Source organism: Mandrillus leucophaeus, unplaced genomic scaffold, assembly GCF_000951045.1.
Source record: "Mandrillus leucophaeus isolate KB7577 unplaced genomic scaffold, Mleu.le_1.0 Scaffold34, whole genome shotgun sequence".
NCBI lineage: Eukaryota > Metazoa > Chordata > Mammalia > Primates > Cercopithecidae > Mandrillus > Mandrillus leucophaeus.
Genome location: NW_012103587.1, coordinates 5,966,575 through 5,992,911, shown reverse-complemented (window position 1 = coordinate 5,992,911; position 26,337 = coordinate 5,966,575). Strand labels below are relative to the sequence as shown.

General features: G+C 44.8%; 1 protein-coding gene across 1 annotated transcript in view; it reads left to right on the top strand.

Moving 5' to 3' along the window:
- SLC15A4 (solute carrier family 15 (oligopeptide transporter), member 4) overlaps positions 1-26,337 on the top strand; it is a 68,755-nt gene that overhangs the window by 36,503 nt on the left and 5,915 nt on the right. The window contains exons 3-8 of the mRNA XM_011988895.1: positions 8,602-8,897; positions 13,138-13,306; positions 13,779-13,856; positions 14,290-14,458; positions 23,521-23,676; positions 25,418-25,576. Of these exons, the coding sequence (XP_011844285.1) occupies positions 8,602-8,897; positions 13,138-13,306; positions 13,779-13,856; positions 14,290-14,458; positions 23,521-23,676; positions 25,418-25,576 (1,027 nt within the window). The remainder of the gene's footprint in view (positions 1-8,601; positions 8,898-13,137; positions 13,307-13,778; positions 13,857-14,289; positions 14,459-23,520; positions 23,677-25,417; positions 25,577-26,337) is intronic.

The following is a 26,337-nucleotide window of genomic DNA, read 5'->3' as shown; positions in this document are numbered from 1 at the left end:
CTGTCCCTGCCCAGCCCCTGCCCAGCCCCAACCTCTTCTCCAGCCCTAGCCCCAGCCCCAGTCCCTGCCTCTGATCGCAGAGGTAGCCCCTTGCCCCGGGGGCTTCTGTCTAGTGCAGAGGAAGCCCGCCAGCAGGTGGGCCAAGACTGGAGGGACCGGTGTGATAGGTGCTGGAAGGGGTTTGCCTGGGGCGGGGTGAGGTCTGTATACACACAGTGATGGCCACAGTGGCTTTAAAGAAAAGAGAGGCCGGGCGCGGTGGCTCACGCCTGTAATCCCAGCACTTTGGGAGACCGAGGCGGGTGGATCACCTGAGATCAAGAGTTCGAGACCAGCCTGACCAGGCTGGCTAAAAATACAAAAATTAGCTGGGCGTGGTGGCGGGCGCCTGTTATCCCAGCTAGTCGGGAGGCTGAGGCAGAAGAATCGCTTGCACCCGGGAGACAGTGCAAGCCGAGATCGCGCCACTGCACTCCAGCCTGGGCGACAGAGCAAGACTGTCGCCAAATAAAAAAGTAAAACTAAAAATTATTAAATGAAAGGAACCCTCTCTGTGTTCAGGCCGTGTAAGTTGAGACCAGAAGGCTGGGAAAGAGCAATTGTTGAGGAGCTTTCCAGACATGGGGATTCGCAGGGGCAGGGCCCCGGGCCGGGAAACTGAGGGAAGAGAAGCCACTATTGTTGCCTTAGCTTCCTTTACAACGAAGTGGGAAAACACTCATATTGTGGCTTTGTGGCTTTAAAGGAGTTTTGGGCTAGGTTGGATAGGAAAGCTCAGATGAAAATGAGTTTGAATCAAGTTAGCAGCAAGCTGCTCCCCTGCCACTGTAACTGCCAAGAAGTGAGGGAGGAACCACTGCAGCTCTTCAGGAGGGCAAAGGAAATGGCCACCAAGTATTATATGCAGAATAGGCAGCCTTTAAGAGCAATAGCAAACTCAGATCATTTCAGAAAATATTTAAAAAGTGGGAAGTGAGGTGGAAGGCTGGAGCCGGATCGCATGAGGAGTGTTAAAGCGTTCGGGATACAGTAGGAGCTTTACTGGCTTCCGGCAGGTAGTGATACTATTTATGTCATGTGCAGAGCAGGCACTACAGCTGGGGTCGCAGGTCAGGTCTACTTCTTCTTTTCTGAGGACTCACAAGCTAAGAATGGTTCTGAATTTTTTTTTTTTTTTTTTTTATGTTGAGACGGAGTCTCGCTCTTGCCACGTTGGAGTGCAGTGGTAGGATCTCAGCTCACTGCAACCTCCGCCTCCTGGGTTCAAGCGATTCTCCTGCCTCAGCCTCCTGAGTAGCTGAGACTATACGTGCACACCACCATGCCCAGCTAATTTTTGTATTTCTAGTAGAGATGGGGCTTTCACCATGTTGGCCAGAATGGTCTTGATCTCTTGACCTCGTGATCCGCCTGCCTCGGCCTCCCAAAGTGCTGGGATTACAGGCATGAGCCCCGGCACTCAGCCGGTTCTTACATTTTTAAGTGGTCAGAAACAGGATAATTTGTGAGGAGTGAAAATTTTATGAAAATCAGATTTCAGTCTCCATAAATAAAGCATTATTGAAACACAGCCCCACCTGTTTCTGCGACACAGCCACTATGCTGGGACTGCTTTCACTAAGCAGTGGCATTGTTGAGTAACTGTGATGGAATGTCTCATAAAACTCAACGTGTGAACTGCCTGCCCCTTCACAGAAGTGTGTGGATGCTTGTTGTAGAGAATGGGTTGTGTAGGAAGTGGTGACATTGGGTGTATGAGGTCGGAGTCTCTCCTAACTAGAGTGGGGGCAGTGGAGGTGGGTGAAGTGGGTGGGTGGAGTTCAGCTGTGGAAGTAGAACGAGTAGGAAGTACTGGCAGGTTGTCTAATCCCTGTTTGTGTTGCTATATAGGAATACCTGAGGCTCGGTCATCTATAATGAAAAGAGGTTTATTTGGTTTAGGGTTCTGCAGGCTGTACAAGAAGCAGGGCACCAGCATCTGCTCTGGTGAGGGCCTTGTGAACGGGAGCCAGCTGTGTAGAGATTACATGCACTAGAGGAAGTGAGAGAGGGGAGGGAGGTGCTAGGCTTGTAAATAACCTCTGTCATAGGAAAGTTCACTCCTAAGTGCGACAGCCCTGAGCCTTTCTTCAGGGATCCATCCCCATGACCCAAACAGTAGGCCCCACCAGCAGCACTGGGGATCACATTTCTTCTTGAGATTTGGAGGGTCAGACATTGAAACCATGGCATGTGAGCAGTAGGGAAGGCGACTCTTAGGCTTTTGCCTAAGTATCTGTGAGTGCCTGTTTTTTAGGAACATTTACTGAGCGCTTACTGTGCACCAGGCACAGTGCTTGCTAAGTACAGTATTTGGTGAGTCCACATGACGCGTATGCTACGTGTCTGCAAGACTGCTTGGTTAGTCTACCTGACACGTACGGTGCCCATTTTACTGATGAGGAAACTGAGGCTTGAGAGGCTTAATCATTGACCCAAAGTTACACAGCTTGTATGTGACTGAGCCAGGATTCAAAAGCCTGTCCTTTGAATGTGAGCTTTCACTCTGCTTGTGTAAGGCTATCCATTAGTCAGGAGACACCTTAGAATGATGTTAGAAATGATAGTCTTCTAATGTACTGAATTGGAACTGGGTTTTTTGTACAGTGGCTTATGCTTTACATACGTGACCAAATCTGAACCTCACAGGAGTCTTAGATCCATTTTATTGATGAGGAAACAGGCACAAAAGCAGATCACTTTCTTACTGCCTATAGGGAGTGAGTGGTCAAGCTGGACTTCCATTCCAGCTCTGATTCTTTTTTAACTACTGCACTAAGATGGGCCCAGTGCGCATGCGTTCCGTAATGGTTCTTCAGGGCTGGATCTCAAGACCCAGGCTCTTGGCCTTGGGGTGCCATTGGCTCATGAAGGAACGGGGCTGGTAGCACAGTCAGGCTCTATCTTTTAAAGACTTGGCCACGCCACACAAGTGTACTTGAAAGCTTCTATTTTGCCTCTTACTTGTGCTTTTCCCACATGATCTTACTTAAGCCTCACAACGGTTGATGGTGTATGTCCTGCAGTTACGCCTGTTTTTTAAAAAAATATATATATATAACCTAATTATTACCAGAGGAAGGAATTCATATCTATGCCTTACAAGAACTTTCACTTTATTTATTTCTTTTTTGAAATGGAGTTTTGCTCTTGTTGCCTAGGCTGGAGTGCAATGGTACAATCTCGGCGCACCACAACCTCTGCCTCCCGGGTTCAAGCGATTCTCCTGCCTCAGCCTCTCAAGTAGCTGGGATTACAGGCATGCACCACCACGCCCGTCTGATTTTGTATTTTTAGAACAGATGGGATTTCTCCATGTTGGTCAGGCTGGTCTCAAACTCCCGACCTCAGGTGATCCGTGTACCTTGGCTTCCCAAAGTGCTGGGATCACAGGCGTGAGCCACCGCCCCCAGCCAGTCATGCCTTTTATACAGGGAACAGAGGCCTAAAAGGTTGGCTGCCAAGGCTGCGCAGCAAGTGCCTATGGGAGCTGGTTTGGGGCCCTGGCAGCCTGACTTAAAAGCTGGTGCTCTCCAGGAGATTATAGGCGAGTAATTGTTACTTCTTAAAATGAGGAGGAAACGGTGCTCAGTTATCTCAAATGAATCTGACAGAATATGCGCCCTTTCGTCCACAATTACATGTGGATGTTGAAAGGAGATGTGCCTTCTTCCACAAGATAGCTGGCCTAATCTCTTCCGATGTAACACTGTCATGGGTAAAGGGGACCTTGTGGATGAAAGGCTACTCGGGAGACCTGGCCACCCCCTGCAACGCATGCTGAGTGATTGGATCCCAGCTGCTTTCATGGCCATTCTTCTCAGATGCTTGGGATCGTTTGCAGATCACCTATTAGCTAATAACGGACCAATGTTGCCTTTCTTAGGTGTGGTAATCTCACTGCCGTTAAAAGAATGTCCTTATTTCCAGGAGATTCATGATGAAATTTTGGGGATGAAATAGGTTGCTGGAGCTTATCTGTAAATAGATCACCTAGAAGTATTTTTTTTTTAAGACCGAGTCTCATTCTGTTGTCCAGGCTGGGGTGCAGTGGTGTGATCTCAGCTCACTGCAAACTCTGCCTCCCGGGTTCAAGCTGTTCTCGTGCCTCAGCCTCCTGAGTAGCTGGGACTACAGGTGTGAGCCACCACACCTGTCTAATTTTTGTATTTTTAGTAGAGACGGGGGTTTTGCCATGTTGGCCAGGTTGATTTCAAACTCCTGACCTTAGGTGATCCACCCGCCTTGGCCTCCCAGAGTTCTAGGATGACAGGCATGAGCCACCACACTCGGCCAGTATTTTTTATGTATGCAAAAAGAGTGCTGAGGTTCCAAGTGAAGGGTAGGGAAGTGTGCATTTTGCGATTCAACTTTTCTATACATTTGGACTTTTTTTTAATGAAAATATGAGAAAATGTTCAGTGATGAATGTATAAACTCAAGGTAGTATATCCATACAATGGAGTATTTTTAAGCCATTAAAAAAGAAACGAAGTACTGATGGGCCCCGTAAACATTGCGCTGAGTGAGGGAAGCCAGACACACAAGGCTCCAGTTGTGTGATTCCATTGATGTGGAATGCCCAGAAGAGGCGAGTCCACAGAGACTGGAAGTAGAGTAAGGGTTGCCAGGGGCCAGGAGAGGGGCGTAGGAGTGACTTAAAGGGAACAGGAGTTCCTGTTGGTGTGATGAGAATGTGGACTTGGGTGGCAGTGATGGATGTACATCTCTGAATATACTAAGCACTACTGAATTGTACACTTTTACAGGGTGAATTTTTTGGTATGTGAATCATAGTGAAAAACATTTGAGGGGAAAGTGCCCTTATGCCAGGGTGCTTCCCTGTGACCAGGTGGCAGGTCCCCGTCCTGGTGCCGCTGCTTCATGGGAGGAGGCCTGGCTGGGGACCCTGAGGTGTACAGGCCTGAAGCACACTCTGCTGTGCCCCAGGCGAGGGTTAAATTGTCCTGGTTTGGTCCTTCTCATGGAGAGGAAGCCTATTTGTATTTTTAAGGTGTTTTTTATGGTTCTTTGTCACTTGTCTCTTCATCTCCCAGGTAGAGCCTCTGGGAAACCTGATAGGAGAGACCATGGGGTTAGGCTGCGTGGCTTTGAGAAGGAGGCCTCGCTGGTGTCTTTAGAGGGTGTGTGAGCCGTGGGTCCAAGGGACATGTGTGTTCATGTAAATCATGTCAACCCCGAATCTTCCCCCAGTGCCGCACCTTTTTCAAAAGTCACCGTCATTCTTGGTGGGTGGATTATTTGAAATAGTGTCCTGAAAGAAGAAAATCTTATGTTACGGATAAACAGAGCAAATGATGGATTTTTTTTTCCAGAGGAAAAACTGATACTTCACTTTAAGGAATTCTGTCAGCCAACTGTTTGGTGTGCTGTACACAATTCTATTCTTTGCGCTTTTCTTCTCCAAATTGATTTTGGTGGCATCATTTTACCAGTCATGTGAAAACCTTGTTTGCCCTTGGTAGGGCATGTGGCTGCTGCTCACACGGTGATGCCATGCAGCCGATGGGCAGGGAGGCTGTCGCCTGCCCACCCGGGGCGGGGAAGCATGTGATGGCCTTCACAGCAGCCAGCTTCGCTTGGTACAGAAATGCCTACTGTGTGGTTATTTAGGGCTTCGTAATTTTGGTTTATAAAGTAATTTTGATGGATTACTCGAGGAGTTGAAACAAACTGACCACCACAATTACACAGGAAATGAGGATGATGGCATTTTAAGGTTAGGATTTTCCCAGACTAATCAAATGCTGATTTTCTCATGCTTCACCTCAGGAGGACATAGATCTGAGACTCTGGGAAGGGGTGTGCAGTGTCACTGCGGGGAAGGGGAAGGTCCGAGCAAGACCGTGGGGAGGGGTGTGCAGCGTCACTGTGGGTAATTGAAAGGTCCGAGCGAGACCGTGGGGAGGGGTCACTGCGGGGAAGGGGAAGGTCCAAGCGAGACCGTGGGGAGGTGTGTGCAGTGTCACTGTGGGTAAGGGGAAGGTCCAGGCGAGACCGTGGGGAGGCGTGTGCAGTGTCACTGTGGGGAATGGGAAGGTCCGAGCGAGACCGTGGGAAGGTGTGTGCAGTGTCACTGTGGGGAATGGAAAGATCCGAGTGCATTTCAGTTATGAAATCATTTGTGCCTCTATTAAGTTTAGATATTATGTTTACTGGCCTGTTTTATGCTTGTAAAAAATTACTTTTTGTTTGTTTGTTTTCACACTTCTAGTTTTGTTTTCTCGGTAACCATTTCTCTGCTCACATTTTTCATTTTTCTTCCTGGTCTGTGTCTAGTATAGCATGAGAATGGGTGTCCATTGTTGAGCAGTATTTCAACGCATTGTGTCCTAGTGAAGAAGTGTCTTAGATGTCTAAGAAGTTCTCACCTCAAACTCTTTATTCAGTAGAGATGTCTGCATTTGGTCTAGGACCTCTATTCATTATTGTCGTAGATAGGAGAAGAGTTTGACCTCTTGAAAACGTGATTTTCTTTTAAAGGTAGGTTTTTAGTTTGAAGTGGTGTTGCTGTGTATAATTAATTGCCTGTCACCACAGTAGCCATGCTCGATCATTCGGACTTCGAACAAGTCTCTTTTTGAGGAGCACACAATTTTTTTTCTTTTGCTTTATTTCCGTTAGAGAGAAGCACACAATTTTAGCTATAAATTTTACACCTCTGATTCAATCTTTAAAGAATAGAGCTTCAAATACCGTATGAAATATATGACTGCTAAAAAGATGCATGTGCTTACTGCATACCGTATCTGTTTTTTTCTTTTGAGACAGGGCCTCTGTCGCGGAGGCTGGAGTGTGGTGGTGCCATCACAGCTCACCGCCACCTCCTCCCCAGTTCAAGGGATCCTCCCATCTCAGCCTTGCAAGTAGCTGGGACTATAGGCACACGCCACCACACCTGGCTGATGTTTGTAACTTTTGGTAGAGATGGGGATCTCTCTGTGTTCCCAGGCTGGTCTCAAACTCCTAGACCCAGGTGGTCTGCCTGCCCTGGCTCCCCAAAGTGCTGGGATTCCAGACCTGAGCCACCATGCCCAGCCATAATTGGTTGTTTTGGCCCCATTGAGAATTTGTTATTCAATAGAGCAGATTGTTCTGTGGATCCAGAAACTGGATCTATTATTGCAATAAGAATTTTCTAACTCTCTCATAACCTGTGACTTAAGAATGAGACAGTAGAAGTTTTTAAGACAGCAAGAGAGTCTTTTTATGAGATCCAGTATCAGCCTCTCATAAGTTTGTTACAAATAAATTTATGAAATGAAACTCACTAGAAATGTTTCTGTCTAGTACAGGGTTCATTTGCACAGTGTCTTATGTAGAGGCAAAAATCCAGGTGGGCAGAGAAGGCTTCTGGTGTGTCTGCCCCCAAATGACCTGTTCCCAGCGCTTGGGCTTCATTGAAGTAGCCTGGTGAACTGCAGAAGCCTAGATGTTGTGTGATTACCTCAGTGCTTTTGTTTGCGTCCAGGAAGTCAGTGATTTTTGAGCCTTTTGGAAATCCTGGAAATCCCACCCTTATCAGAATTTCTCCCATTCCATTAATAGCCTGTCTAATCTAAAAATAGCATGTGGTTTTATCTTTAGTCTGTAATTTCCTCTTTGCTTCACGTTTACCGAGATCTCTGATTCTCAGGAGACCAGATACAGTTGGTGTGGGTGGTGGCTGGGCCTCACTGAACAAATGCCGCCTGCAGTGTTTCTCTTTGGGGCTAAGCGTATTTGCGCGGTGCCGCATGGTACTCACATGTAGCTCAGGAAGGCATGGAGCTTTATAACATTGGTTCTAAAACTTACCTGTGAGTAGAAGTTACCTGGGAAGTTGCTTGAAACGCAGATTCTTGGGCCTGGGCCCCAGAGACGGTGATTCAGTAGGTCTGGAGCGTGGGTCCTGTGACTCTCTGTTTTTTTTTTTTTCCTTTTTGAGACGGAGTTTCGCTCTTGTTGCCCAGGTGCGGTGGCACGATCTCGGCTCACTGCAACCTCCATCTCCTGGATTCAAGTGATTCTCCTGCCTCAGCCTCCCAAGTAGCTGGGATTACAGGTGCCCGCCACCACGCCTGGCTAATTTTTGAATTTTTAGTAAAGACAGGGTTTCACCATGTTGGCCAGGCTGGTCTCAAACTCCATACCTCAAGCGATCCACCCGCCTTGGCCTCCCAAAGTGCTGGGATTATAGATGTGAGCCATCACGCCCAGCCCACTCTATTTTTAAAGAGCATTCCAGGTAATTCCAAGGCAAATGGTTCAGATACTTAGAAAAATTCTATAGTAGGTGGTCCACATAATCGGAAAAACTCTCTAGGATTTGTTGGGATTTAGTATAATTAAGTGAAAGCTACCCCGCTCCTGTAGTAATTAAAAGTGTGGGGTATGTTTTTTGTCGAGATCCATGAATGTTTCTGTAAACACCATTTTGATTGTGTTGCACTTCTTAAAGGTTGTGATGACAATGGTAATTTTAACCACTTGACTGTGTATGTTTTTCATCCTTGAAGACTGTCATATATTTTCAAGTGTCTTTCCTCCCTGTTATCTTAGGTTAAAGATCGAGGTCCGGAAGCCACTAGGAGATTTTTTAATTGGTTTTATTGGAGCATTAACCTGGGAGCGATCCTGTCGTTAGGTGGCATTGCCTATATTCAGCAGAACATCAGCTTTGTCACTGGTTATGCGATCCCCACTGTCTGCGTCGGCCTTGCTTTTGTGGTCTTCCTCTGTGGTCAGAGCGTTTTCATCACCAAGCCTCCTGATGGCAGTGCCTTCACCGACATGTTCAAGATACTGACGTATTCCTGCTGTTCCCAGAAGCGAAGTGGAGAGGGCCAGAGTAGTGGGTAAGCACTTAATTCTTATCTCAAGCTGTTTGATAGGACTTTATCGATCTCTTTATTAACATCCTAGCTTAGGTTTGTTGTGTGCTTATTGTGTGCTGGGCCGGGGCTGAGGGTTTGCTTGTCTTCTCTCCTTTAACATTGCATTTCCCCAAGGAGGCGAGTGCGGTCTTAATGTCCCATCCTAAAGACAGGCCAGTGGCCTGATTCCAGAGCTCGTGCTTTAACCCCACATTGCACTTTCTCTCACTGCTAGTGTGGACGGAAGCTCCTTTAGTGCCAGATTATAAAGGTAGAAATGTGTGGAGAGCATCGAGGAGACAGAAGACATGCTTTATACGTGTTTCTTTTTATTTTAAAAACTTTGAAATACATTTGAATGAAAAACTAAGCAGTTGCTTATGCTGTCAGTACCTGTCTTTGCTCTTTAAAAAGTAAGCCACTGCCTCTCAGCTGAAGGTCAGCATGGGCTCCATCATTCAGCGGTCGGGTCTGTCACTCTGACAGGAAGATGCAATAGCAGAATGGCGAGATACGCTGAGGGTAACCAGATGATCTCATGGGACTTACCCGGCGTTAGCACCAAAGTCCCATGAACTGGGGTGTTAAAACAGAAAGGCCTGTGTCCTCAGAAACCCTCCAAGTCACTGACCAACTATGACTCATGTTTGGTTGGTGATGTTTGATGACAGTTAATAATTAAGTCCAGAACTTAAGCCCGAGAAAAGAACTCAGAAATTTTTGTGTTATTCTTGATTGAGGAATAATTTGCAGGTAGTAAAATTTACCCCTCATATCTGTACAGTTCTGTGAATTGTGACAGACTTACTCAGGTTGTGTAACCACCAGTGCAGTCAAGGCATAGATTGTTTCCATCATTCCGGAGAAGGCTCTGGGAACTTTTGTAGTCATTCCCCTCATGGAATGTTTGGATCAACATAGAAATGCCTGGTGGCTGCTGGTTGGGAGGCTGATGACTCAGCCATTGGAGTGTCCTGTGTCTCCGAGCCGTGCAGCCCACTGTGGCACGGCACGGGTTGCTGGAGCTTCTTCTGTAGGCCCCACTCACACATCTGCCTCCCTCCGGCTTGTCTGTGTTTGTCTTACTGATGTGCTTGGAGCCATAGCCAATGTGTCTAATATTCCTTCCACGTGGTAGATTGAAACTACACCAAAATGGCCCTGTGCGCCTCCTTCTTTGCTCCTGAACATCTCTGATTTCTCCAGCTGTCCCTGTGTGGAGTCATGGCAGATCTCACCAGTCTAGATGACCTGTTGGAAATGCTGGTGGGTCATTGTGGCATTCAGACACATAATTCAAAACTGCAAATGGTGGGACCACACTGAAGACTTTTTAGTAATTAAAGTACAGGAGGCTAAGGTGGGAGGATCACATGAGCCCAGCAGGTCAGGTCAGGGCTGCAATGAGCCATGATTGCACACCGCACTCCAGCCTGGGTGACAAAATGAGACCCTGTCTCAAAAAAAAAAAAAATTTAAGTAGCCCTGTCTTAGCTGACACTAGTCTTTTGCCAGGGCCTTACTTGATTAGACAAAAGCAGTGTTTCAGATCCTAGAAGTCTTTTTCAGGAACAACCCTTCAAGTTTCAGTGTCTGTGTGGGTGGTGGCCCATAGACATTTTTGCAAGAGGACGGCATTGCTTTGTGGACGTACTTGGGTTTTAACGCACAAATGGCAGCATGGAGTGGGTTTGAAGTTACTTTTACTTAGGAAACTAATTTCCTTTTAGGATTGTCTTTGAAAGTCGTCTTGGGCACAAATAAGGGGAAAAAAGCAGGGATTAGCTTACAGAAAAGGTGATGGTCTGAGGAACTCTCAAATTCTGCGGTTTGTATGAACTGGCTCTGTAACCTTGGGCAGGTTACTGGTCTGGTGGAGCCCAGCTCTCCCTTTTGTACAGCAGAGATGGATTCATCTCATGGCATCACTGTGAGGCCTGAGCATGGTGATGTGTGCAAGGCCCTCAGCAGGGTGCCAGGCACACGCTAAGGGCCCTGTCAGTGGTGACCACTGTGACGAGGGTGCCTTAAAAAAGTTGGGCCTCCAAAGCCTGAGGAAGCATGACATACCCAGCATTTTACAGTCGTGACACTTAATTTCATCTGGCCCACTCTCAGTTTCCATCCAGGGCGATCTGTGTCTTGAAGATAATGCAGTACTCGCTATTAAATGAGAAATGAAGGCACATTGGTTCAATTCATCAGGCCAGGGTAGAAATGGTTCTACAGCTTTTTGAATACATACTTCTTTGGGAATCCGTGAGAACCAGTGGACTCTCTTCCTGGAGAATACAAACACGTACGTGTGGCCTTCACAGAGACTTGGGCACAGGCGTCCTGAAACGAGCTTGTCAACTTTTGTGGGGAGGAGCAGAGGGCTCTTGTGGGTGTTCGGGTGTCACTTGTGCCCATGGCTTCATGTTGGACCCTTGTGTGTTGCAAAATAGTACACCTAACAATATGTATAACCCAGTAAAACTTCAGATGCATATTGATTTCACAGCTTTTAAATATTTTAATTATGTAAAGCTAAAGTAATATAACCAGTAACCTATGTGAATAATGCTTTGTGTGAAAATGAATTTGTTGTTTGTTGTTTAAATGTTTTTAGTGAAACATATTTAATATGATGTGGTAAACCACTGATAGTATCTGTATTAGGTACAAAAGGACTTTTAATTTCCTTTATGAAAAAAAGTAGTACTTGAAGAAGTTAGTGTTTTCAAGTGAAAGTATTTATAATGTCTTTGGAATTTATTTTCACTTTTGGGTATTTTTGTTTCTGATTATTTTCCCCCACTAGACTAAGTCCGTAAGGACAGGAGCTCTCTCCTTTAGCCCCCAGGTAGAGCAATGCAAGGCCTGCAGCAGGTACTCAGTCAGTATTTGTTGAATCGAACTTAGTTTTCTTGTCCAAAATTTGGCTAAAATATTAAGTTATAGTTTTCAGCGCTTTTATTTTTCCCCACTCTGAATGTCCAGACTTAAAATGTTGGCTTTATAAGATAAAGAATTTAAAATACTGGCACCATAGTAAAATGGGACATGAGTTAATAAACTAGAAAACTGACAGGTGCCATTTCTGTTGGCTTCCCACAGTTAAACAGAGTCTAACTCTCTCCTGGTACTTCTTGGCTTTAGAGAATAGTGTGCACTTTGTTTTCCCATTTTACCCCTGAGATCCTTGGTGCCTGTTCCCCATTAGAGTGTTTTGGCGCTGGGAGAGAGTGCGGAGCTGTCTAATGGGGCCTGTTCATCTTCTAAATAATGAAGCGGGCCCAGAGGGAGTAAGTGAAACTCGTTAGTACAAGTACCTGGGAATGCCAGGTCCACGTTCCTGCTATGACCCGCAGATATGAGGGCAATGGCAGGGAGTGGAGGGGTAGTGGTGTCCTGCAGGGGTCAGGGCCTCAGGCTGTAAAGCCAAGACTGCCTGGGTCCAAGTCCTGGCCATACCTCGGGCAGCCTTCTCACTCTCTGTGCCCAGGCATCTTCCTCTGTGCAATGGGGCCCTGAAGAGTTTTAACACCACATGGTTAATGAGGGAGGACGTAGGGACGCAGTGCACTGGGCACTCCCCATTTCCTGCTGTCCTAGGACAGAGCCAGGGACATCCTCCTATCATCACCACCAGCACTGCCCTCCCCCTCAGCTCTTCCTTAACCCAAGAGCTGACAGCTTTCCTCCGAGAATAGAACCCTGCCTCTGTCCTGCCAGTGACTCAGTTCAAACCAGCAGGGTTTTATTCACAGCATTGGTATTGGCCGTCAGATCTTGATGTTTGATAAATTAGCTGATTAAAAATTCACACAATCCAGTGCATTTTTTCATATGCTATCCAGTGGCGTAGCTGATGTCCTTCTCAGTGTCAGTGGAGCTGCAGACTCTCCCCACGCGGAGACTGCTGAGCCGGCAGCTGCACTGGGGCTGAGCTCAGCCATGGTTCAGACTGTCATCAGAGATCTTCCGGCCATGCTAGAATTACAGTAGCCCAATTGCACTTTGACTAGAAAGTCCCTTTGTCAGCTGTTTCAGTACATTCTGTGACATTTAGAAATAATTCAGGGAGCTGTGTTGGGTGTGTACAATTAGTAAGTGATGGAATGAGTTGAAGCAGATTCGATACAGTGAGCTGGTTTCTTACCTCCAGACTTAATTTGTGACCAAATAATTGATTGCTGGGAGGGGAAGAAAACTAATTCCTTCATTTTATTTCCCAAAGTGAAGGCATTGGAGTCTTTCAGCAATCTTCTAAACAAAGTCTGTTTGATTCATGTAAGATGTCTCATGGAGGGCCATTTACAGAAGAGAAAGTGGAAGATGTGAAAGCTCTGGTCAAGATTGTCCCTGTTTTCTTGGCTTTGATACCTTACTGGACAGTGTATTTCCAAGTGAGTGGTGACAAACAGGTTTAATTTCCTTTATCTTCCTATGAAGTCTTAGCCTAGCACTTGTTTTGGCCATGCTTAAAGTAGTTAGGACTAGATTATTTTTTTTTTCCATGAGTCTACAGAATCCTGGCATTTTTGGTTTTAGTTATGGAGTCATTTTGGCTGCTTTAACTATGTTTAAAGCCTCTCTGAAAAAGAAGCTGAGAACAGGTATGCTTCTGGTTTTTCCAGGCGCCTCTTGTTAATGTAATTTCTCCTTTGGATAACTGGCTGTTCTTTTTCAAAACTGATCTCCAGAGGACTTTACAGTGACCAAATCATTGACCTGTCTGTTTTCAAACTTGAGCCATTGTCTGTTTCTGGGAGTCACTACTGTCGCATCTCAGAGCCTAGTTTAGGGGAGGGGCAGGATGCTTAGAGTGTTTGAGGGCACAGTTGGTTCACATATAATGATACTGTTTTTTATACCTAGATGCAGACAACGTATGTTTTACAGAGTCTTCATTTGAGGATTCCAGAAATTTCAAATATTACAACCACTCCTCACACGGTAAGAACAATTGTAATGATCTCAAAATTGTCATTTTGGGCTTATGTAATAAATGGATTCCTTCTACCAACTGTAAATGTTTTATAAATGTTAACAGCACCAACAAAAACCTTTGTTATTGAAATAGAGTTTTTACTTATTTTAGAGAATATTTTTTTGTTGGTTGTATCATTTACTAGATTAGGTTGACTGACATCAGTTCAACGTTACTTAGTATTTTTCACCTGATTATTTTCCCCTCAAAGCACAGAAAAGCAAATGCAGATTCATTTAGAAAGGAAGCTTTTCCCAGTTCCGTTGTCTCTAAACTGAAGAGGTTGTACCTTGTGGAGAGGAACTGTTCTTTACATGCATTTCTCCCATTGAGATGTTGGTTCTCCAGACGAGTGGTGTATTGCGGGGAGTAAACGCCTCCTCCCGTGTTTCACCCCAGCTCCCTGCAGCCTGGCTGACCATGTTTGATGCTGTGCTCATCCTCCTGCTCATCCCTGTGAAGGACAAACTGGTGGATCCCATTTTGAGAAGAAATGGCCTGCTCCCATCCTCCCTGAAGAGGATCGCCGTGGGCATGTTCTTTGTCATGAGCTCGGCCTTTGCTGCAGGTGGGAAGCATTCTGCTCCGTTCCTCCTCAGGCCCTACTTCGGCAGTTGTGGATTCAGAATATAGCGTTGACGCCCAGTCATGCCCCAGGTTGTTCAGGAAGTGCGTGTCTGTGAAAGAGGATGTGTAGCAGTTATTTTACAGCACTAATCCTTTATTTTAAACTTTAAAATAAGTTGAAGATTATTTTCCTAAGGATAGGTCAGTTTTCTTCTGGTACTAAAACCATTGGGTTGCTCTGAAAAGAGACTTTTGGACTGAGTTAAAGGGAGGTTTTTCTCTACCTTCTGGTTTAGAATTAGGCTGTTGAATGCTGAACAGATGAATTTGTGTGAATTAAAGGTACTATATCATTCTCGAGGATGAGAATTCCACCTTCAGATTACTAACCTTTGGTTTATTAACAAGTGTCAGGGTGTCTGTGAGTCCTTTGAATTTTTTATGTAAAATTCTGTGTGCATTTTTCTGGTGACAGAAATGTTTCTAGATTGTTATAGGCTCATGGGCAGCATCTCCTCCCCCTACAAATAAACCTCATAAGAACGAATGCCTGAGTCTCTAAACTCAGATGAGGAGAGTTATCCTTTGGAGGGTTTCCATTCTGTTTTCGTAATTTGTATGTGCTGAAATGAGTTGTTTATCCTTTGCTGATAAAGCTGGGTATCGCTGACTTTCTCAGTTATTTTGGAGTTCTCCCTTCATTAATATTTGAAAATTGTTGAATGATAAAACAGCTTAGTTACATAATAAGAAAAGTTGATATTCTTGAACCAACTGTATATTATCTGCTGTTATGAGGAATTCAGTGTTAAGCGCTGCTGAAATAGAATTTAGTATTCTCAAACAATGCTGCCTTCATAGCAGCCTTCATCTACTTTTGCCAGACTGAACATATTGATATAGTACTTAATAGATTTAAAGAAATTAGTCCCTGGGCTTAAGAAATCTCTATTCTAGAGACTGGGACATTTTAGAAGACTATTGCATTTTCTTTTGTTCAAATAGATAATTAAAGTGAGGTCGTGTCTGAGTGAAGTGTTTGCTGTGTGCCTTCTTTATAATTCAGCTTGTCTTCCAGAGCTGTGGCACATGGGGAAATAAGCATAGGCAGAGAAGAACTGAATTACCGCAGGGCTCTAGCTGCAGGCTGCAGTTCAGCAGAGTGCACACGCAGAAGGGCTGTCTGCAGGAAGTCTTTGCACTGGAGACTGTGTCTGCCTGTCTGTCCTACCTCCCTAAAGCGCAGGCTCAACTTTGGCCTCAGACCTCTCTCTCCCCCTGGGGCTGGAGTGCCTTCTCTGTGCCCCATCACCACACTGGTTGATGCCAAGGAAGGAAGTCCTCATTCCCTCCCTGTGGGAAAGGAGATCTCCTTGGTTTCTGGAGGCTTTTCCAGTAAATACTTGGGTTGGGCTTCTTTCCTAACATCCTCTCTTTCAGTTTCATAAATGGCTGAATCACTTCTGTGGGCTGCCTTGAGAGCCATGCAGGCCACTCTGGTGGTTTCTATATGTGTTTGTGCAGGATACAAGTGCCAGACCAGTCACTGTTGAGATTTCCCCATTGCGCTCCCTCAGTTCTGTCTTTAAAAAGCGCTAGCAGGCCGGGCACGGTGGCTCACACCTGTCATCCCAGTACTTTGGGAGGCCAAGGCGGGTGGATCACAAGGTCAGGAGTTTGAGACCAGGCTGCCCAATGTGGTGAAACTCTGTCTCTACTAAAAGTACAAAAATTAGCTGGCCATGGTGGCAGGCGCCTGTAATCCCAGCTACTCGGGAGGCTGAGGCAGGAGAATCACTTGAACCCGGGAGGCGGAGGTTGCAGTGAGCTGAGATTGCGCCACTGCACTCCAGCCTGGCGACAGAGTGAGACTTCATCTCAAAAAAAAGAAAAAAAAAAGTGCTAGCAAAATCCACAATAGATCAGGTCCAGCACTTTCTGACCAGAGTCAGACAGCCTCTGCTCAGTGCTTGCCTTTTTACTGAGTGCTGGCGCCCGTGATGAGGCATGGGCTCTGACCTGGTGTGACTGCAGCAGCACCAGAGCCTCTGAATTGGTGACATAGAAGTGGAAAATTCGCAGCGTGTGTGTGTTCTGAAAAAGGCTTTCTTTCCCGGGTGACCCAGTGTTGGAAAGAAGTTTTACCTGCCGGTAGTTGGGAAGAGTTACATATGTCTTGTAACTTGACATGAGTGCAGTCTATTAAATTTAATAAAACACCTGCCCATGTTTGATGTGATTTTACTCCCAGCTCTAGTGAGTATTATTTAGGGACGTTAATGGTCTTTGAGTAGAGACTTGAAACCATCATAGCAAACCAAAATTTTCATGGGAAAGAACCTTAATTTTGCTTGTAGCTTACCAACTACCCCCCATAATAAATCACGGTCTTCCATTTAGTGCCATACCTGGTGGAGGCCGCTTTTTCTCTAAAGATGTTCAGATGCAAGTTGGGCAGGTCCAAGGGGCTTCTGCTCAGCTTAAGAAAAAAAGTATGTTAATTTGCTAGATTTAATTTTTCCCCTTAAAAAATTGTGTTTCTGTTCTTAAATTACAAGAGTAAAAAGATGCGCTTTGGAGAAGAGGAAACCTTAGAATCATAAAGGAGAAAATAAAGATCCACTGTAATGTCCTTAGAGCTGCTTGCTACTGATATTTTGGTGTCTGTCTTGTTTGTGTGTCTGTACACATACATCTTTTATGGTTTTGCAAAAGCAGAATCCTGTTGTGTAAGCTGATTGGAGCCTGATTAAGAAAAATCAAATGTAAAAAAGCTATGAAAGTATGACAAAAATTATGCATATTAATGGCAAAAAGAGGACCAAAAGACATACAAGCCGTAAAATACACACACGCATACATAAAATATACGCGCACACAGATACAGTTAGAAACTCTCAAGATTCCACCACCCAAATCCACTAATAACATTATGTAAATACATGGGAAAAATTATAAAAATACATGATGTGTGACATGTTTATACTGTCCTCTGTAACCTGCTTATAAAAATCACTTAATGTGTCATTAATAATCTTGCATGTGACACATTCAGCTGCATCTAGTTTGCACTGTTTTAGTAATCATTATAGTGAAATGTTTTTACTTATGTTCCTTCTTAAATCCCAAGAAGTGTAGTCATTGTATGACACGAAGGCGTGTGGTATATGTAGCTGAACTGTCTTGTGGGAAGGTTGTAGGCCCTTCCGTCATCACAGGTGGGTGGTGGTCCACCTGGATCGCTCCGCCTGCTGATCTGCCCGCCTGCTGATCTGCTCCGTCCCACTTTCTGTGTCGTTGGGACTGTGTTCACCACAGCTACTGCAGGGCAGGAGTCACTCCTGGGCTTCAGAGCACGGATGCACATCCTGAAATTGAGGCAGAATCAACCGAGAACCTTTCTCTGGGAAAAAGGTCAGAGCTTTCGTTAGAAAAGAGTTGAAAACCACTGGTCTACAGCAAGTTTTTAAAAGTTATTATATGGTCAACTTATGGTCATTAAAAATAGATCCAAAGGGAGGCTTCAGTTCATCCACAACCCCCCATTCAGAGGTGACCACTGCAGCTGTTTTTGTCTTTCTAGAACATTTTCTGGGTATGGCTAAATTACTTATTTTAAAACAGAAGTGGAACTCCTCACAGTTTAGAACCTGTTTCTGTTTTCTGTGTGCTCACCATTTTCCCGTACCAATAGTTACACATTTAAATTGTGCTTTCTAACAACTAGACCATATTCCGTGTTTGAGTGTTACATCGTTTTTAAAAACCAGCACTCTTCTTAACTGGCATTTGATTCCAGGTTATTCTTATTTCAAACAAGACCATGTTGTCACTCTTTTACGTAAGCTCGTATGCTCTTGTCTTACTGTTTCCTGAGGGTAACTTACCTGATTGAAAGTGGTGGAGTGGAGTGTGTGAGAATTCTTGTTTTCTGTCATCCTTGCCAGTACTGATTTTTTTTTTTCTGTTAATCTTTTCTTAGCCGAAGGGTTGAAAAATGGTATATTATTGTTTTGACATATGTTATTAGTGATGTTTAAGATTCTTTCCCAAAACTTTCAAACTCTATCGTCTTAGCTGGGTCATGGTTTACCTGGATCCACATGGAGTATAACTGTACACGGTTATATTCTGTGTACAGTTTGTGTTGTACCCATTTTTCTAATAGGTTTTTCTTTTTTGTGTTGTTACATAATAGATCATGATTGTTTAAGGATTTCAAATTTTTATCTCTTAGCTTATGGATTTTTTTTCCCATTTAAAAGATTTTCCCTTGAGAGACCAAGGCGAGTGAGATCACCTGAGGTTGGGAGTTTGAGACCAGCCTGGCCAACATGCTGAAACCCCATCTCTACTAAAAATACAAAAATTAGCCGGGCGTGGTGGCGCATGCCTTTAATCCCAGCTACTCAGAGGCTGAGGCATGAGAATCGCTTGAACTCAGGAGGCGGAGGTTGCAGTGAGCCGAGATCGATCATGCCACTGCACTCCAGCCTGGGCTACAGAGTGAGACTCCGTCTCAAAAAAAAAAAAAAAAAAAAAAAATTCCCTATAATTTTGTTTATGGAATCTTGGAAAGTTTTATACATTTCTTTAGGTTCTCTACCTTTTATGTTAGGTTTATTCCTAACTACTTTATGTATTTTTGGTTCCCATATATGGGATTTTATAAAATTCTGTGAGTTTCAGTGAACTGTTTTCAAATGATCATTCTTTGTCTTCAAATGATATAGTTTCTTTTTCTGTCTTTGTAATAATTATATCTCTCTTTCTTTCTCTTTTTCTTTGATTCAACGTTAGTCTCATCCTGGATTTTAATGGGACTGCCACTGTTAGCTCACAGTTAAGTTGAAAGTTTATCATTGCCTGTTAAAGTAGGTATTTGTGGTGACATTAAACATCTAGCCAGCATGAATGTTGGATTTTTTTTTTTTTGGTATCCAAGGGTAATTACATCTCTCCCCGGCTACCTTTGGCTTCTCATGTATTTTATTTATATTATTGTATTAGATTCCTGATATTTAACTGTTCCTCCGTTTTAGAAAACAAACCCTGTTTGTTAAAAGAGGCTTATGTTGATCATCTGACCTGACTCTGCTGCTGTATCATTGAGCGCGTGTGCATCTGTATCTAGAATTGGCCTTGGTCTGTGGTTGTTTTTGGCAGGTTTTGGTGGGGTGATACAGCTTCTTAAAAAGAGTTGGTGTACTCTTTTTCTCTGTAGGCAGGAGAATATTTTAAGGGGACAATAATTATCTTTCTGTTCTCAAGGAGTTCCAAGCATTTGTCTAGCTTGAAGTCATCTTGAGTCCATTACCTCTCTGAGAGGAAATTTATTTGATAACTTTTTCAGTTTCAAGGCAAGGTCTCCCTCCCATCACCCAGGCTGGAGTGCAGTGGCGCAATCTCGGCTCACTGCAACCTCCGCCTCCCGAGTTCAAGCAATTCTTCTGCCTCAGCCTCTCCAGTAGCTGGGATTACAGGCGCCTGCCACCATGCCCGGCTAATTTTTGTATTTTTAGTAGAGACAGGCTTTCACCATATTGGCCAGGCTGATCTCAAACTCCTGACCTTGTGATCTGCCCACCTTGGCCTCCCAAAGTGCTGGGATTACAGGCGTGAGCCACTGTGCCTGGCTTTCATTCACTTGTACTTATTCTAGTCTATTTAATAATGAAAAGATAATTTAAGGCTATGAATTTGCTTGTTATTACTGCTTTGGTCAGTTCTCGTGTGCTTTGATTTGTTATAATGTTCTCTTGTTTTCTGTGAATATTGAAACTGGTTTTGGTTTTCTTTTTGATCTAAGACTAATTTCAGAGAATTTTTAAGTTTTACAATATTGATGTTTTTGTTTATACTTTTGCTAATGATGGCAAATTTTGTTGAGTCAGGAGAGATTATGGCTTTTATAATTCCTGCATTGGGGATTTCAAGGCGTCCTTTGTGGCCAAATATCACCCTGTATAAGTGTTGTAGGTGAATAGGATGATTCATGTATTGTAATACTACCAACGATATTAATTAGGTGTTTTACAGCAGGAGTCTTAAACTCCAACACCGGCAGCGGGCCTGAAGCCATGTGGATGAGTGCATGGTCCAAGAATAACACAGTGGGTCTGTGGTGAATCAGAAGGCACAGACAGGTCCTGTCCGAACACTTTCTGAAACACCATGTGGGCTTGAAACATAAGCCTGTCAGAACGGAGCTCCACGAGGACCCAGATCTTTGTGTCTGTCCGATTCATCGAGTCGTCTCGGGCATGTTGTAGGCCTCAGGAATTATTTGTTGTCATGAAGTCGGTCTGGGGCCTGGCTTTCTATTTGTGTCTGTAGTTTGTAAACTTTATGCCAAACAAAGCTGTATTTTTTTTTTTCCATCTACTTGTCCTGACAAGGACGAAAAGAAGTGTATTCCTGTGAGATTCTAGCAGCTGGATGGTATTTTAATTCGCATTAAAGTTCATGATTTGTGTTTTCTCTGTGGATACGATGTGTCATCCGTAGTGAAACAGCCGTTGGGTTGGAAGGTAGCGCGTGTGGCATCGTTGAGAGCCAGGTGTGAAGCCTCAGCCCTGCTGGTTGTCTCCAAGTCTCATTCTCCTCATCTCCAAATGAGCTTGCGTTATTTCTCCCCCGGCTTACTGTGAATAACAAATGAGGTGCTGTCTGTGAATCAGTCAACAAAAGCGGCTCATCACGCAAGGAGCAGTTCGTACATGGCACCTATTGGTTATGTTGGTTTTTGATTCTTTTTCTCTCTTCTTGGTATTTTCTTGTCACCTCTTCCCTTTGTGATTGCTTGTCTGGTACATCCTGGCCTGTCCCCTCTTTTATTTATAATCTTTGGGTTATATTATGCTTTAGTTCTGTGTAGTAACCGTAATGTTCAGTTTTGTTTCTGTTTTTTGAACTGATATAAGTGGGTGACTTTTATCTGAAGGATCTGGCTCATTTATCCTGACTGCTGTGTTGATTATCCAGCGTCGCATCACATGCTTGTTTTTACTGGGTGCCCCCTTGCCATGCCACTGTCACTCAGCCTGAACCGTGCTGCTTTTCCGCCTGTCCCAGCCGTTCCAGGGCTCTCAGTTGTTCCCAGACGGGGTCACTTTCCCCATTGGCTCTGCCTCCGCCTCGCTCGTGACTGGGGGCTCCGGTCCCAATCCTGGTTTCCGCAGTGTCGGCTGTGCGTGCACTTTTGGCGCTACTCATCTCTCTGCTGACAGCCTCACCGATAATCAGGCTTATTTGTTTTCTCATTTTCTCTTCTCCTAATTCTTGATTTCATCATTTGTGTCTCTCCTAAGCCAACGTCCTCTTAGTTTCTTTGTTACCTTTTTCATCCTTAGTCTTCAGAGTCTGTGTTTTCTTGAATAGTAAGACAAGTTATCTGGTAGAACTATGCCAGTAGCAGTAGTAGTAGCTTTCCCATTCAGGTTATAAAATCTACTTACTGTCCACATGAGCAACCTTGGCTTGTCCCGCCCCCTGCGGACACTTTGGTGTGCCATCCTAAGGCTCTCCTTCCCTGTGAAGGAGAGAAATGGTTTTCAGCTTTCGTGTTTATTTCCAAAATAGATCTCAGTTTCTGCTTGAGTTGCATTGGTTCTGTTCCCATTCAAGGAGTGGCTGCAGTCAGCTACGGTCCCAGGGGAGCAGGCGGGAGCTGGGGACCTTGGGTGTCCGTGGGAGGCCATTGCCACACAGTTCATTCTTGGTGTTTGAAGGCACTGATGCCAGAGCTAGGGGTGCAGTGCCGTGGTTGCTGTCAGCAACCTTCCTGCCCTGTTGGGGAGGAAGGCTGTCATTTGGGGACAGTCCCTACTGTCACTACCAGCCTTGCCTGATTAAGGTGCCCTCAGATGCCCCTTTCCAGAGCAACTAAGGGCTCTAAATAGTTTGCTGTCCTTGCCTGGGTCTGCGTTTATGTTTCTCCCATGGAGGGCAGAGTAGAAGGATTGGGTTTCCCTTGACACTCTTCCAGGGCGGGGCTGCAGGTTTTCTGATGGAAGTAAACTGTGGGTTGGCTGGAAGGTCTCTCTCTACCTTGATCCTGGAGAATGTTTTCACTTTGCTTGGCATTTCAGTTGAGATTTGAGGTGGAAATTCCAGAGTTTGTCTTCTCATCGCCCTGTGAATCATATCCTGGTCCTTTCTCATGCTCAGGTTTTAGAAGGAACATTTTTAATATTTTCATTCCATTGTCCTCTGACCAGATCTTTCTTCATACTCACATTTTAAAAATGTTTACATACACTTTAAATATTAGGGCCTGTGACCTAATTTGCAATAAGAATTCTTTATAAAACTTGGCGGTGTCTTTAACCTAAGGACTTGGACCTGCAAGTAGATGCTTTTACACTTTATTTCCATTGGTTGATTTTTGTTTATAGAGTAGCAGCTGCTGCCCTTGCTTGTTTCTCTCTTGTCTTTCTGTTGCACTTGACAGGTGACCAGTAACTCAGCCTGCACCTGCAGTGAGATCTCAGTGCTGCTGAGAGCAGAGGTTGATTTGTGAAGTCAGCTTACTTTGTTGCAAAGATTAAGCCTACCCTATACAGGGAAACTGACATCATCATCATCATCATTATCATCATCATTTGTTGTTACAATAATAAATAAATAGATCACCTTCGATCTATCGCTATGTTTGGAAAAACATTTCAACATTACCTGCTGTTAGGTAAAATAGCACTACTGTTAATTCTACAGTAGGACTATTTAACTTTCTCCTACTCCCCTTTGTAAGAGACAAAAGAGGTATGGGTGAGCAATCCAGATATTTGAGGATTAAACGAAACGTACTGGACATCCGATTTTATATAAGATGCTGTAAAAAGCCAAAGTGAAATAGGTGTGCTATGGCATGACCTCCACTCAGCCTGCTTAGGAGGCTGAAGGCTGGGGGCCTGTTAGTCCTGGGGGAAGCTGTGATTAGACATGGTCCTTTCATGCATCAGAATCACGTTCGCTATGAAGTCTTGTAGCAAACATCAGATTTTTAGATTAACTCTAAATGTTAATACATGAATATTACACTAACCTACTTTTGAATTCTAGGAATTTTGGAAAGTAAAAGGCTGAACCTTGTTAAAGAGAAAACCATTAATCAGACCATTGGCAACGTCGTCTACCATGCGGCCGATCTGTCACTGTGGTGGCAGGTGCCGCAGTACGTGCTGATTGGGATCAGCGAGATATTTGCAAGTATCGCAGGTAAGGACCTTTAGTGCCGGAGGTGTCTGAGTCCAGGCAAAAGCATGAGCGCTCTGGCGTTCTCACTGTGCTGTTGGAATATGTTGAGACGAGGACAGCACAGCACTTCTGTAGCTTTTGGCAGTGTGTGGTTTAGAATATGAATCGCTAAGTAAACACACCAATGCTGAGGTTCTCCTTTCTTTGTGTAAAAACAGTATCGCAAAATATTTTCATGAAAGTTTGTTAACTACCCTATAAGTGCCACAGGACAGAGAAGAAGAAACCAGTCGTGGTTGGATAGTTCCCAGCGGAGCCCTCAGCCGTGCCACCATGGTGGCTGGGCTGAGCTCACAGATCTCAGTGCGCTTCATTTAGATGTACATAAATAAGCAGATCTAATTTTTAGAAACGTGTTTTCACAGGCCTCCCTTTTCCTATTAGCGAGATCCTGCAGTGGTTGAACAAGTGTATTCTGGGCAGATCTGTCCGGCTGCTGAGAGTGAGAGAGAAGAGAAAATGAGTGATATGCAGAGGTGGATGGATGTGCAGGTCATAGTCAGTGGTGGTTTTCACTTTAGAAAACTCATCCAGAATTGGCTAATGAATTTGTAAAGGGGATAAATCACAATGGAATGGACTTCTGTTTAGAATACACTACAAATCTCCGTGTCTAGTTATAAAAATCTAAATTTATAGATGGACCTGCCAAAATAGTTTTGAAGTATATTGCCCTTGTTGCGGTGGCTCACACCTATAATCCCAGCACTTTGGGAGTCCGAAGCAGGTGGATCACCTGAGGTCAGGAGTTCGAGACCAGCCTGGCCAACATGGTGAAACCCTGCCTCTAGTAAAAATACAAAAAATTAGCCAGGCATAGTGGCACTCTCCTGTAATCCCAGCTAGTCGGGAGGCTGAGGCAGAAGAATCGCTTGAACCAGGGAGATGGAGGTTGCAGTGAGCCAAGATTGTGCCATTGCACTCCAGCCTGGGCAACAAGAGCAAAACTCCATCTCAACAAAAAAAAGATAAAGTGTATTGTCTTTGAAATAGAATCGTTATGTAGATTTCCCAGTTTAGTGTGTGTACTTTGTTTTCAAACTCCCGTTCCTTGACAATATAGGAAATTTGTTTCTTTAATCTCTTCAAGGAACACAAAAGTCTAAGAGCCAACAAATCACTTGTTACCTTTAAGCTTGAGAGCGAGGAGTTTAACTTTCTGCTCATTAAATTTTTTTTTTTTTTTTTTTTTTGAGACGGAGTCTCGCTCTGTCGCCCAGGCTGGAGTGCAGTGGCCGGACCTCAGCTCACTGCAAGCTCCGCCTCCCGGGTTCCCGCCATTCTCCTGCCTCAGTCTTCTGAGTAGCTGGGACCACAGGCGCCGCCAACTCACCCGGCTAGTTTTTTGTATTTTTTAGTAGAGACGGGGTTTCACCATGTTAGCCAGGATGGTCTCGATCTCCTGACCTCGTGATCCACCCGTCTCGGCCTCCCAAAGTGCTGGGATTACAGGCTTGAGCCACCGCGCCCGGCCATCTCTGCTCATTGAATTTTTTAGGAATTGTCCTAATGGCTAGGAGAATGAACAGTTGGCCTGTAGCCGTCGATTTCTTGATCACTAGTAAGGAAAGAGGTTGTGCCTGTCTGCAGGACTCAGTCCCTAGGAGACCCCATGCTTCCTCTGCCATATTAGGCCAGAGCGTTGATCCCATGTGTTAAGGTTCCCCTTTCACAAAAACGACCCTTCCTTTTCTTTCCTCAGGCCTGGAATTTGCATACTCAGCTGCCCCCAAGTCCATGCAGAGTGCCATAATGGGCTTGTTCTTTTTCTTCTCTGGCGTCGGGTCGTTCGTGGGTTCTGGACTGCTGGCGCTGGTGTCTATCAAAGCCATCGGATGGATGAGCAGCCACACAGACTTTGGTAAGAGCCAGCATCCTGTCCCTTTTGAAAACAGCCAGTGAGGGGAGGCGTGGGCGCTCAGGAGATGGTTGAGTGAACGGAGGTGTTTTCGCGTGGATGGCCTGTCCCGAGCTGCCTGTCCGCCGCTCCTTCCACAGCACCGCGCTGTGCTGCTTGCATCGCTTCTTTTCCTTACATCATGAACGGTTTTCAAGAGACAAGCAAGTCTCTCTTCTCATCCCCGGGGCCAAGCCTGCCCTGACCACAGCCCGGTGAGCAGCTGCTGCACCCACGGCTCCTTATGGGGATGTCCTTGACGGACAGGCACCTTCTCCACCCCCGTCCAGCGCAGTCTTCATGAGGCAGCTGAATCTGCACCCCAAGCTTCCCTTTCTTTCACTTGGTGGTGTACTTTCATTTTCTTTTCCTGACAGTACCTTTTCTGATATGAAAAAGACAAGCTAGATAGTAAGTTACTTTTAAAAATAAACATATTACTCGTGATCAATGATAATGGGTTTTTACAGTTAATACCAGTAGTTGGCATCTTGAGTGTTGAACAGAACCACTCATAAAAGATGAGTTTTGTTTTCTTCAGGTTTACGATGCTTTTAAATGGACCCAGCAAGTGAAGGTTTCTTCTTTCTTTTCCTTTGTAAAAATATTTTATCTACGAAAACAACCTCGTTACTTTTTCTTGTATAATCATGTGGCATGGCCGGGCGCGGTGGCTCAAGCCTGTAATCCCAGCACTTTGGGAGGCCGAGACTGGCGGATCACGA